A 13,057-nucleotide genomic window follows, 5' to 3' on the forward strand; every position below is an offset into this window, starting at 1 on the left:
CACTCCTACCTGCTGGAACAGCCGCCGCTCAGAACCGGTTCCTGACAGGAACAGAAATGTGTCGGGTGCTGAAAGAGGAAAGTCATTTCCCCATATTGTAAATTAAAGGTAAAAAAAAAAACATGTGCTAACCGTATTTACTTTTGCCCCTACAGACAAACCGGCAGATGAAAGCTTGTGTCGGTGTGAGAGCGTGATCATGTTTCAGAGCCAAGTGACAGAGAAGCTGAAGAACCTGGCTCAGAGTAATATCCTTTTTTTTTTTGCTGGTTTCCTCCACAGCGGGAATAACTGGATTTACGGTAAAACGACAAGCTGATGAGGTGATAAAATAAATAAAGCAGATGTTTTAAAATGCGGTCTCAGTGGGGCAAAATAACCTTTATCTTCAGTGCACAAAAACAGCATCTAAAAGTTACGCTTATTTATTTATTAATTATTTATTTTTTATAAATTATTTCTATATTTAGCTATACTGACTTATCTGACACATAACTTGCCATTATTACATTAGCAAAATTATAGGTGTGGGCCACCTTACAAGGATGCCTGTATATGAGAATGATCTCATCTCACAGCTTTCACCCAAATAGACTCAGTCTGTAAGTTAAACTAGAACATGTCTGCAGCCGGTCCCACAACAACATGGTACCATTAACGGTGAACACACCATTAATGGAATTCTGGTTTTAAAGTAAAGATCCCTCAGTTAATAAAAACAATCGAATGTTGAGCTAGTTGTCTCACTTGTCCACACATTTGACTGAGCACAGCTTGTTGTTACTTTGTTCAGCTAGCTAGTCTCTCTTGTCCTCTATCCTCACAGAGGGCGAATATTGTTTCCGACATGAGAATTATTATTCTTCCATACCTTTTTTTTTTTACCTCTTCAGACCGAGATAGCTTTCCAAAAATAAACCGTCTAGAGGTTGAAGCCGAGGACAACACAGACGTGTCCTGAGCAGGGAAGAGACGAGGCTGTGTTCTGCTTCCTGAGCAGAAACAGCAAGGCCATTTTAATTTCACTTAATATTTTAAACATTTCATTATATTCACTGTGTTGTTCTTTATGCGTCTATACATAAGAATCCTCAAGAACGTTTTTTTGTGCTTTTGTTAATGCTGCATTTTATTCAGTGCCGTATTTATAAGATGTTTCCTAACATATATCCAGTTGATGTTTACTAGAAAAAGTATGATTTACAAAGATACCTCTGTGCTCCTTTTGGGAGCCTTTTTGAATAGGAGTATCTGTAATATCTTTACTTGTTTTCCAACATTGGGTGCATTTCTTGTGAGCCTCTTTAACACGAATACTTGAAGAGATGTCAAAGAAGCTGGAGACTCTGGAGAATCAAGTGGCGAACAAATGAAATTCTGGCGCTGCCTGGTTCTGACGGGATCGTCCTCAACTGTTGATGCAGTTTATCGTCTTACAGTACAATGTGACGTTTTTCCATTAGGTGGTTCTGTTTCACATCCTATATCTCAGCATATCTGTATACATTAGCTCAAATAGACACCTTGTCTTCTAATGAAACAAACCTTTCAAAATGCAAAGCTGCAATAGGTGGAAGCTTATACGTATATTTAGATGAAATCAAGTTTTATTTTGAAATCTTTTCAAAATTTCATTTTGGTCCTTCTAATGGCCGCCCATTTGCTGCAAAGATTACTTAAAATGCAAAGTTCTATCAGATGCACAGGAAGCTATATGAGCTATAAAAACTTAACGTGAGATATTTCAATTCAGACACATGAAAAATACATAATCTATTCATTGCTTCTACTTTACTAATAAGTCTAAATCTGCACAAGACATAAAAAACACAAAAGCATCTCCAATTTTGTGTTCTGGTTAATATTACACTGACCTCCCAAACTGGATGAAAACAGCATGAATTTGGTATTCAATATGCCCAGATGACATTGACTAACAACTGTGTAGAATTTTTATGGGATCTTTTTAGCCATCGTTATCAATGGAGGCTCAATCTGCACAAAACCAAACACACTAAGGTGGATCCAAAGTCCAGGAAATTCTCTTTTTGTGTGGTTTCACAAATAAAACATGTTCATGCAATCTGTTTTAAAAATCTGACCAGTCCATTAGTTTTGGATTGGAGATGTTTAAAAGTTGTCCAAAGTCCAGAAGCATATTTATGTAGCTCCTTATTTTAGCAGAGAACCAAAAGCTTCAAGTCAGACACCAACTTCAGCTCATCAGCCACCAACGTATTTTACAGCGGTGTTCAATGTGTGGCCCCGGGGGGCCAGTTGTGGCTTTGTCATATTTTGGATCTTCACTCATATACACATTTCATTTAAAAAATTGTTTATTGTTGAGCAGCTGAAACAAAAACAAAAAAATGTAAACTAATTTTTGCATTTTCATTTCAATGAATTTTGTGGCCCATCAGTTGTTATCAGTTTTTGCCTCCTGGGGATGAAAGTTTCAACACCACTGACTGGACATGTAATAAACACTAAATCAGTGTTCTACTGATCTAGTGTTATGTTCTGTAGTCGTGTGTCAGAACATAACACACGACTACATTTGCTCCTCCCTCGTGCTGCCCCCCAAACCCATGCCGCCCTGGGCAGAAATCCAGGAAGTCATGGTTTTCAACTGAAGTGCTCTCCCACTTTAAACACTTTATTTGTGAAGAAAGTCGACTATATTATTGAAGATTGTACAGCATACTGATGAATAAACATTTAAATAGTTGAATTTCTGTGCCTTGATTTTCTTTGATCCATCCATCCGCCTATCCTGGCCTCACTTTCTTCTTCTAATTTGCATTATTTGTTGTTATTTCAACTGTGAACTTTATGTTTCCCTTGAGTTATTTTATTTTCATGGAAGCTGCAGTAGAACATGTCTGCAGCTGGGATCATCTTTTGGTACTAACGTTTTGCTTGTCATTAACACAGAAAGCACTCCTCCTACATCAACTCCTCTGTTTATGTGTCTCTGCTCTGGATTCTTAAACCTCCAGCCGCTTGTGGCAGGTGGCCGCTTGTACTGACCCAGCTCTGGTTCTGCTGGAAGTTTCTTCCTGTTAAGGGGGTAGTATTATGTAAAATCAACTTTTTTGACTGTTACATCTTGTTATGATGTTATTACCTCATTAATAACAAAAATGGAGTGCTAATTATTTCACGCATGTCAGAAAATGTTTTTGAATCTCCCACAGCAACCATTCAGCTGTGTTTGCAAACTTCCAAGCTTCCACGTCACAGAGCAGTTCTTCCCCACTCAGCTCCTTCAGACTAGCCAGCAGCAATTAGCAAACACCTGGTGGAACTGCTGAGCTCATTATAGAAGATTTTCGTTGTTTTCTCTCAGCGTTTACCAGTGAAACGCTTGTAAAAACGTCAAAGAGTTAATAGAGGAGCCATGTTGGGATGATTTCATGAAGGTGGACTGTCAAAAAGACCAGCAGATTTTAAAGAGACAGAGGCCCAATTTCAAGGTGTTAAATTACAAAGTAAAATTTCTTTTAAGTCATAGTTGATATATACAGTATCTTTATAATAAGTGAAGTTAACACAGTTACTTGACTCTGCTACAAAATGGCACTATGTGCCTGGAAAATACATAATACTGTCTCTTTAAAGGGGAGTTTTTTTCTCTCCACTGTCTGTGGAGGCGACACTTGTCGTGGAACGACGCCATATAAACGAAATGAACTGAATTCAATGTTAATCCACTCATTCACTTGTAAATTCAAATTTCTACTTTTATATTTGTTGCATGTGCGGTTTGACCCTTCACCACCAGGGGGTGGATCTGTGCCACACAGGCCTCAGAGGGGAGGACACTGTCCTCAGAAGTGTTTGCCTCCGCCTCCACCCCCTCCTCCTCCTCCTGCTGCTGCTGCATGGATAGTTCTACATTAGAGCTGGAGGTAGTTAGGGGAACACTCAGCGTTGCTGCCTGAACTGCTTTACTACATGCAGGGAGCAGATTGTAAAAGTACAGCGGAGCATGAGTGATCCCACAGCATAGGGGAGATAATGGTTCCCATCTGCTTTGAGGACTTGTGGAGAGTTTAGATGCTCCTGTTAGCACAGAAAGACAGCATCGACCTTTAAGAAAGAAAGAAGGCAGGAAGCACTAAAACTTGTGGTCTCTTGTTCCTGAAGCAGCCTCCAGCTTTCTAGATTTGCCATATTTGGCTTCCAAGCATGGGCTGCTCATCATCCAGCGCACAGACAGTGGAGCAGGAGAAGAGACCAGGCACAAAGCCTGAGGAGAGCAGCGGAGACACAGCGGGTGAGTGAGGGCCATCTGAGTGAGGATTAAAAGTGCAATTTGCCCGTCATTTGTGTGTTTTGAAGTGTCGAGAGCAGCAAATGTTCTGTCAGAGTGCAGCTGCTTGTCTAACTCTCCTTCTGCCGCTCAGTCACATTTTGCTGGAGGCTGTTTGCAGCTGGCTGGTACACTCTGTGCTTTCACTCTCCTGCACAGATCAAATACTTCAGGTGTCGAAATATTTCTGTTGTTCTCTTTAAATCCTACAAGTCATTACTGGTTGTTGGTCCTGATCCTCCCCTGTCCTGCTGGGCTACTGCTAAGAAGAGGACTGCTAAAACCATTCAATGATTTATTGATGAAACCAGACCTGAGAGGAGGGTTTTTAAAACTCTATGGACATGTCGACTTCTCTCAGTCTCTTCCCATAAAGCAAACTGAGCATTTTATGTAGGACAGTAACTCTGCATGAGAGCAGCTGGGAGTGTGTAGAGATCTATCTGCGGCCTGCGGCAACATTTGCAATCTAACCTGTTTGTTACCAATCTTCTGTAGTGATTCACGGACGTTGGATTGTTCTGGAGTGCAAAACTTTCAAAAACAAGTATTTACTGTCCAACACACACAAAAAAAGATATTTATAGACCATGAACTTTTTTTGCATTTTGTCCACTGCAACCAGAAAAAAATTGATGGTGAGAATCTCTGAACAGCAACATTCAAGTTTTGCCACAGATTCTTATTTGCATTTGAGTCTGTACTTTGACTGGACCACTCAAACACATGAATATGATTTGATACAAACTCTTACATTGTAGCTCTAGTCATATTCTAGAGTTTTTGTTGTGCGAATCTTTACCCTGATCTCAAATCATCTTTCAAGTCAATAACTGACCAGATTTTTCTGTTCCTGTTCATGAGTTCCCACAGCATAATGCTGCCACCAACATGTTTCACCTTGATGATGATGTGTTGAAAGTTGTTTTTTTTTTGACACGCATAAAAAAACAAAGCAATTGAAATGTTTTGGCCTACATAAAACTTCGGATATGCCCAGAGAATCTTCTTCCACATGTTTTTTATGTTCCCTACATGCTTTGTGGCAACCTGGAACTCATATATCTTATCACCTTCTGCCAACGACCATGACACGCTACTAAAAAGGTCAGATTTGTGGAGCCGTTTGATATGACCAAACACTCCACCTCATTCTAGCGCAACAACATTTTTTTTCCAAAAATGTGAGTTACTTTGAAACTGCTGTGACAGACTGGCGACCTGTCCAGGGTGAAGAAAATGGATGGATAGATGGACTTTGAAACTGACGTTCGTAATTCCAATTCCCAAAGTTATGTGGTGAATGGAAGCTCAGCCTTCTGTGTTCTGTCTGAGTCTCTCTACATGTGTTACCTCTGTGTCCAGGCCTGAGCAGATACCCAGCAGAAGGTCTGACACAAGCTATTACTGTCTCCTCATTGTTCCAGACGATTCACTGCCACACGGACGTGCCATGCCAGGCACCGCTCCATGCACTCTGTGTCCCCCATCCTGGTTTGCACATGAGCAACAGAACGATAGTGCGATTGCTCGTGTGGAACAAAAGTTAATTCAGCTGTCTGGGGAAAGGAACAACTGTATATTTTAACCTGAAACGGACTCGTCGTCTCTGTGTTTGTGTTCTGCTTCACTGACTGACTGTGGGATGCTGGTGTTACTGCGTTGTTGTTCCTGCCAGACAGCTTTTTCCACCTACAGGGAGAGAAACTCGGGTTCCCTTCCAGACTCTTCCGTCATCACCACCGAGACCATCGGTAATTGTCCGCTCAGCCCAGCCAGGCTACGTTAAATGCGGCCGAATGAGGGGAGGTTTTTATTCCTACAGCGTGCCGCCTGTCTGACACACCAGCTGGATGACATCCTGGCCCGTGCCGGTCCCATCCCCTGGTCTGGGCCCCTGCTTTGTGTCCCGTCCCCTCCTCCCTTCTCTTCCCTCCACAGCAGGCCAGCCATGGTGCTGTTTTGACTGAGATCTGTGTCATCTTTGGCTGCTAAATCCTGTTGAAACATGGTTCATCGATGCCTGGCATGGAGGCGCCAACCTCAACTCAAACAGTCGCTTCCCCACTTTTCAAAACTGAACACTGACTAGGCAGAATGGATTTACAATTTTATTGCAATATTTTGAAGTACTATTGCGATAATGATCAAAATTATGATGAAAAAAAGCGATTCATTACTTATTCTTTAGGTAGTCTAGCAGAACAGCAACTGCATGGCACATTGATCTGAAATAGGCGTCTTCACGACGCCACTTAAAGAGTGATGTCTGTCACTAAACTGCACAGTTACTGCATTCAATCCTGTTTTTGAATTGACATATAGTATTTATTGGTGCTCTCATGGAACAAAAGGTGGAGAAAATTGAAAAAAAAAACACATTTCTGTGAAGTTTTATTACTGTCAAGTTTTATTTAACATCAATAACTGAAATGTATCATGACAAAAATCAATTTTTTTTTTTTTTTTTTTTTTTTTTTTTTACAATAAATGACAAATGATAAACAATAAGTGCCCACCCCCCAACTCTGGACCACTGCTTGTCAGTCCTGTGATAATGGGGGGGGAGTAAAGTTTTAATCATACATTTGGAAATTATCTAAAGGACTGATGAAAGTCATAAGTATCTGCGTTTCTGTTGACCACATAATTGTGCAAATTTTGAAAATAAATTTGCTTACTGAGGACTAGGCAATGGCAACATTTTTTTTTTTAAATTCTGTCTTTTGCTAAACAGATTTGTATCTACGTAGTTTGAGGTGTTTTTTTTTTTTGGCTGCATCGATCCTGGTTTATTTTTGCAAAACTGCAATGGAAACACTTTTTTGCGTCACACGAGTCACGTGAGCAACAGCCGACATTACCACTGGCGCGAACTACAAAGAAGACAACAGGAAGTAATCGGACGGATCCCGCAAACAAACTTATTCAAGTGTGATTTTAATAGCATTTCTTATGTAATGGAAACACTGCGTTGTTTTTTCAACATTAGCAGAATACAGCGTTTTGCACACACTCATAATGGAAATGCAGCTAACGATCACAGAGTGCATGTAAAGATTAATTGTGAAAAGGAAGAGCAAAGGAATTTGTGTTACTTAATTGCTGTAATTTTCCCACTGGCTCATTTTCACACAGTCTGTCAAGCCCACACATTCCCTTCCACCCATCACTCTGATCTCTGCTTAGTGCTTCCGACAGACAAATAAGATCAGAAAGCTGAAGCATCAGAGCCATCCAGCCGTACCGCTCCGGTCCAGCTCGTCCGGGAGCGACGTCCACACTGACTGCGACCAATCAAAAGCTTCCATCGCTACGTTGGGATTCTGAATATTGACATAACTGAGGATTCTCCTGTCATATAACTTTATTACTTCCATACACAAGTGCATTTTGTTTGCATGTGCGGAGACCTAACTGACCGTAAAAAGCGGAGAGGATCATTTCCTCAGAATGCTCGTCCTCAGGGCTTCAGTAAATCTTATTTTCAAGTAAGGAAATGAAAGGAGGCCGTTTTGTCCTTTATTGTTTTTCCTGTCTCCTGCATCTTGTGTTCACTGAAACTTTATATAATTTCCCTCAAAAATGTCTAATTCCCTCAGATACCATGTTATATACCGAAAGACAATAGAAGCACACCAGACAAAATGATGAAGTTAAGATATTTATTCACTTTAAAGTTGATTCACAAATATTATTTTATGTGTTTAAAACAGGTTGACAGGACAGCTGGAATTTTCACCACTGAGCTCATTGTCTCTGTTTTAGTCTTATTATCATCTTTGTCCAAAATGTGCATTCAGTTCACTATAACTTATGCTTTTGCAAACGAGGGCCGACGTTTGCAAAAGCAAATGCGACTGATGCAAAGTCTGAGAATTCATCTGAGAACTTTATAATATCACAGTCAACAGGAGTTAGTCAAAGGTTCTGCCTTTAAATCCAAGGCAGTAAATCTTATGAGGAGAAGAATGTGGCTCATTCTTTTATTCCCTGACTTTTGTCATTGCTATGTCAGAGTTACAGACAAATATGTCACTGACAACTGGTGGTCTAGTTGCAAGTTGCTAATCTTTTATTTTCCATCTTTTTTTTTTTGTCTTCGTAGCAGTCAGAAACGGCATCATCGCAGAAGATGTACGGACCATTGAGGACCAGATGCAGCTGCCTGTGCAGACCGCCTCACCAGACGATGCTGGACCTGAAGACGAGATGGAGGCTGTGCTGGAGGCCGTGGAGGCCCAGGAGGATCTCGGGTCTGGGGAAGATCTCCTAGTAGTTCCTGAGCCATCTGCAGCTGGTGAGGAGCTGGCACCACAACCTACAGTAGAAGAAGAAGTTGCTGTCACAGTAACTGAGGTATTGTCCCCAGTGGAGGAAGCACTTCCTGTAGAAACTGTATCAGCAGAAGCCCCTTCTGAAGTCAAAGTGGTTGAGGCCCTGGAGGAGACCCCTGAAGCTCAACCTGTTGAAGCTGTGCAGACAGAGGTCCCTGTTCTTGTTGAGGAAGAAGTTCCAGTATCGGTTGGAGAGGAGCCAGCAGGGACCGCCGGCGTTCTGGAAGAGGGAGTGGCTGAAGACGTCTCCAAAGCAGCAACTGAAGATTCTAACCCTGTCCAGGACGAAGCCCCACCCGGCAGTACCTCACCAGAAACTGACTCAGAGACTCCTGCAGCAGCTGAAGCTTCAACAGCAACCACAGATTCAGTAGCCAACGAAGCTGCAGCCCCAACCGAACCCTCAGAGCCTGCAGATGCGGTAATAGACACAACTATTGCTGCAGCAAGTATTCCAGAGATGCCTCCGGTAACTGCTGCTCAAGCTGAGCCTCACTCTGCCACCAATGAGGAGACGGAGGTTTCCACAGTCTCCTCTGATGTTACTCCCTCACCAGACGAGGCGTCCGGTCCTGTAGGGGTTTCAGTCCCGGAGCCAGCTGAGGGTTCTGAAGCTCCACCAGTCGCGGTGAATCCAGAGTCCAGTACTGAGACTGGAGTCACAGCAGAAGTTCCTGAGGGGAAGCCCAGCGTGACGCAAACTGAAGCCCCCGCAGATCCAGAACCTGCAACTGAGCCGGTTCCTGAAACGTCACCAGAGGGTATGACATACCAACACCTTATAGACACAAGCTGTGTTTCTATTACAAATGTGCACAAAACCTTGTCAATATTCCGCTAATAATGTTGGAAAAACACAATTTTTGCAATTGCAGCATTTCCATTAAACAAGAAACACAGTTAAAATCATACATGACTAAGTTTGTTCAGGCAATAAGTCATTCAAACACATGCCACGCCTTCATCCTCTAACTACTTCATGTTGTCTTCTTCTTTGTGGTTTGTGCCATTGGCAACATCTTGCACCACCTTGGAGGATGAAACTCTTCCTCAGACCAGCCAGCAGCAACTAGCAAACACCTGCTAGAGCTGTGCATCAGCTGAGCTCATTAAATGAGCTGCTTCTCAATACAATGTTGGGAAAAAACGTTAAAGGGTTAATAGACACTTATGTGTCTTTGTGCAATGACAGTAAAACAAGTCTAAATCCAGAGGAGCCATGTTGTGATGACTTCCTGAAGACGGAGTTATTAAAGAGTCGGGGTTCCAATTTCAAGGCCTTAAATTACTAAGTCAAATTTCTTTCAAGTCATATTTGATATATTTATACACAGCATTTTATAACAACTGAATGTAACATTATTGTGATATAAAGGGGCACTACAGTATATGCCTGTAAAACACATAATACTGCCCCCTTTAAGTTCATGATGGATGCCTCTGTTCTCCAGAGTCTGGCAGTTTTATTTTGCTCCATGATTAATGAAACGACACACACACCATGTCGACAGAACTGTCACACTGACAGACTCTTCAGGGAGTCACGTTGATTCAGAAGACAGTTTTCAGGCGGAGGTCATTTGTAGGAAGACTCCGACTGGAATGGAATGTGACAGAAATGCGAGCGAGTGTTTGGCCCAAAGCGTGTGCAAACACGCAGAAACGGTTTGGAGGCGGAGCAGCAGGTGAGGAGAGGTAGACTCGGTGGAGTGGATGAAATCTTGTTGACATGCAGAGAAGCACTGAATGTTCCTTCATATGGCCGATTGCTTCAATCATTGCAGTGATGAAGGTGAAGCCGGAGCTGGAGTAGCTTTACATGACATGAAGCTGGCAACCCTGAGATGTCAGTGAGCGATTCAGCTGCATGTGCTGAGACGGCTGAATGGGATATTGTTGGACCTTAATGTCGAACAAGTGACATGAGCAGAGACATGAATGCTTCTCTTCTGCATGTTGATGTTGTATTATGAACATGTTGTCAGCACAACAGCTCCAGTCAGACAGTCCTCTCTCATTGTGTCCCATTGTGAGCCGCCAGCAGACTTATCATGGCCCGCCGCTTCTGATTAAATACAGAACTGTCTGTGGCCTTTGCTGAGGTTTTGTGGAAAACTCCATTAAGATGAGCTAATTTAAAGTTTCTATTTTATTTTATTTTTTTTCGAATGATTGAACCAGATACTTTGGTTTAGTTTACATTGTTTCAGGTCATTTCATGTTAACATTTTTTTTTCTATTTGTTAAAAGCCAGAACAATGAGTCATTTAAAAATATATATATTTCTTAGAGGGGCAGCATTATGTATTTTTTCCAGACAGAATGATATTTTAAAGCACAAACAAACACCAAATTTACCTTCAACTGTTATAAAAATTAAACATATCTTAAAAGAAATTTGACTTCACAATTAGACTCTGTCTCTTTAAAAAGCTCCTGCTGTTTCTGAGACTCCGCCTTCAGAAGGCCATCACAACAAGCATTTAGCATTGTTTTTAGGAACACTTCACTGAGAAGCAGCTCATCAGGTGTTTGCTAATTGCTGCTGGCTAGTCTGAAGGAGCTCAGTGGAGAGTTGAAGGGGTACACGTGCTCTGTGAAGTGTAAGCTTGGTTTGGAAGCTAGCGACTCCACTGAATGCTATGTAAATATACTTCTTAGTTTAAAGCAAGATGAATCAATCTTTAAAAAGAAATGTCTCATTAGTCTGACAGTTTGGACCTAGAAATAAAAACAGGAAATGTGTTAGCTGACTTGATGTTAGACAGTGGGAGAAAAATCACAGTATCTTTTCTTGCAGTGTGTGTAAATACAGTATGACTTAAACTTTATACTTCTTGTCTCACTCTTTACACTGCAAACAGTTTGTACTTTTAGGAGGTAAACAGTCTGTAGCATTGTGAAAAACTCAAGTGGAATGGAAGAAAGCATGAATTACAATACATTTACAAGACTTTATCTAGATTCTGTCTCTGTGTGTGTGTGTGTGTGTGGGGGGGGTGCGTGGGGGCGTGTTGGAATAAATCAGCAGTGGTGAAGTTAAAGAAGCTCAGATGTAGATATGAGTAACTATTAGCTCGTCAGTTCACCCGCGGCGGCTGTGTGTAACATGGCAAAGGTAAAATCATGTCAAACAAGCTCTGAGCCACTGGTATGATAATGACATTCCTGTGTGTGTCTCTTTGTGTGTGTGCGTGCGTGTGTGTGCAGTGTCATCTGTAAATGAGGCCTCTAAGGATAAAGAAGAAGAAATAGCCAAAAAGCAAGATTAAGATGGTAAGAACCAAGACATAAAATATTGTTTTTTTTAATATCTAGAACAAACTCTGCAGGATGAAACTGACTGACTCATGTAAATACATTTAAATGCAGTAGGACATCTTCAGAGTACTGCACTATAATCTCATGGTGCATATTGTTCTTTATTCTGTCCCTGAAAGCATAAAAGCATTTTGTTGCATGTAAACCTATTGCTTGAATTGAGAGTAAATATGAAGTATAATGATACAAATTAACTCTAAATAATTTCGCTTCTGTTTCTTTCACAGATCAGAGATCTGTAACGAAGCCACAAAGTGACAGGTGAAGACCAGAGGAGGAAAAAACCGTGAAGAAAAAACTAAAAAAGTCTAACTTCTATTTTTGTCTCATCAACACCAAACTGCACAATACATGTATGATTATTGAATCTGCCTCAATAAGTTTTCCTTCAGGATAAATGAGGATTTCCTCCGTGTTTGTATTTAAGCATTTACCGCGGCAGAGAGAATGAGTTTTTCTACTTAGACCACAAAGTGCCTGGAGCCACATGTTTTCTCAGGCACTAAAATATGCAACAAAAACACTTAGGTGGCGAGGAGTGTGAGGGTGCAATGCTACACGGGATCTCTTGGTAATGAGGTAGGCAACTGTAGGCTTGAAGTATTTAAAAAGTATGAAGGATGTTGGCACCACATTCTTCATTACAGCTTTCTGAGGGAAACAAGCCAAATTTCACTGTGAATACAAAAACAAATGCATGACGCTCAAAGACGCAGAGGAACAGAACTGTCTCACCAAGCAGGGTCGCAACTAGCTAAGGGTTGGTGCTTTGACAGCGGCTGTGTTTCCATTAGAATTGTGTGCAAAATGTTTGTCGATATTCTGTTAATGTACCCCCCCCCCGGCCCCATCTATTTCGCAATTGTGGTGGTTTTATGACATAAAAAGCACAATTAAAATCAGACGTGACTAAGGTTGTTCACACTATAATGTTATTAAAAATAAATGCCGCGCCACCATCATCCAACCACTTCCTGTCGTTTTGTCATTTCCGTCAGTAGCAACATCTGGTTGTTGATCATTTGTGTGATGCAAAAAAAGAAAAAAGTGCTTCCTTTGCAGTTTTGCAAAATATAATACTTGA

The 13,057-nt window shown here is 41.3% G+C and overlaps 2 protein-coding genes across 3 annotated transcripts in view; both read left to right on the top strand.

Annotated features, from left to right (window-relative positions):
- Positions 1-2,717, top strand: part of matn2 (matrilin 2) — a 43,771-nt gene extending 41,054 nt beyond the window's left edge. For both annotated transcript variants that reach the window (XM_023330337.1, XM_023330336.1), the window contains 2 exons: positions 156-248; positions 1,318-2,717. In XM_023330337.1, coding sequence (XP_023186105.1) covers positions 156-248; positions 1,318-1,373 — 149 coding nt within the window. In that variant the 3' untranslated portion in view covers positions 1,374-2,717. The remainder of the gene's footprint in view (positions 1-155; positions 249-1,317) is intronic.
- Positions 2,718-3,891: 1,174 nt separating this feature from the next.
- Positions 3,892-12,976, top strand: LOC111607784 (calphotin-like). The gene is made up of 4 exons (XM_023330015.1): positions 3,892-4,279; positions 8,424-9,413; positions 11,863-11,928; positions 12,201-12,976. Exons 1-3 carry the CDS (start codon positions 4,192-4,194, stop codon positions 11,922-11,924), a joined length of 1,140 nt encoding a protein of 379 aa, XP_023185783.1. The 5' UTR covers positions 3,892-4,191; the 3' UTR covers positions 11,925-11,928; positions 12,201-12,976.
- Positions 12,977-13,057: the final 81 nt, after the last annotated feature.

The sequence above is a fragment of the Xiphophorus maculatus genome, chromosome 3 (assembly GCF_002775205.1).
Source record: "Xiphophorus maculatus strain JP 163 A chromosome 3, X_maculatus-5.0-male, whole genome shotgun sequence".
Classification (NCBI taxonomy): domain Eukaryota; kingdom Metazoa; phylum Chordata; class Actinopteri; order Cyprinodontiformes; family Poeciliidae; genus Xiphophorus; species Xiphophorus maculatus.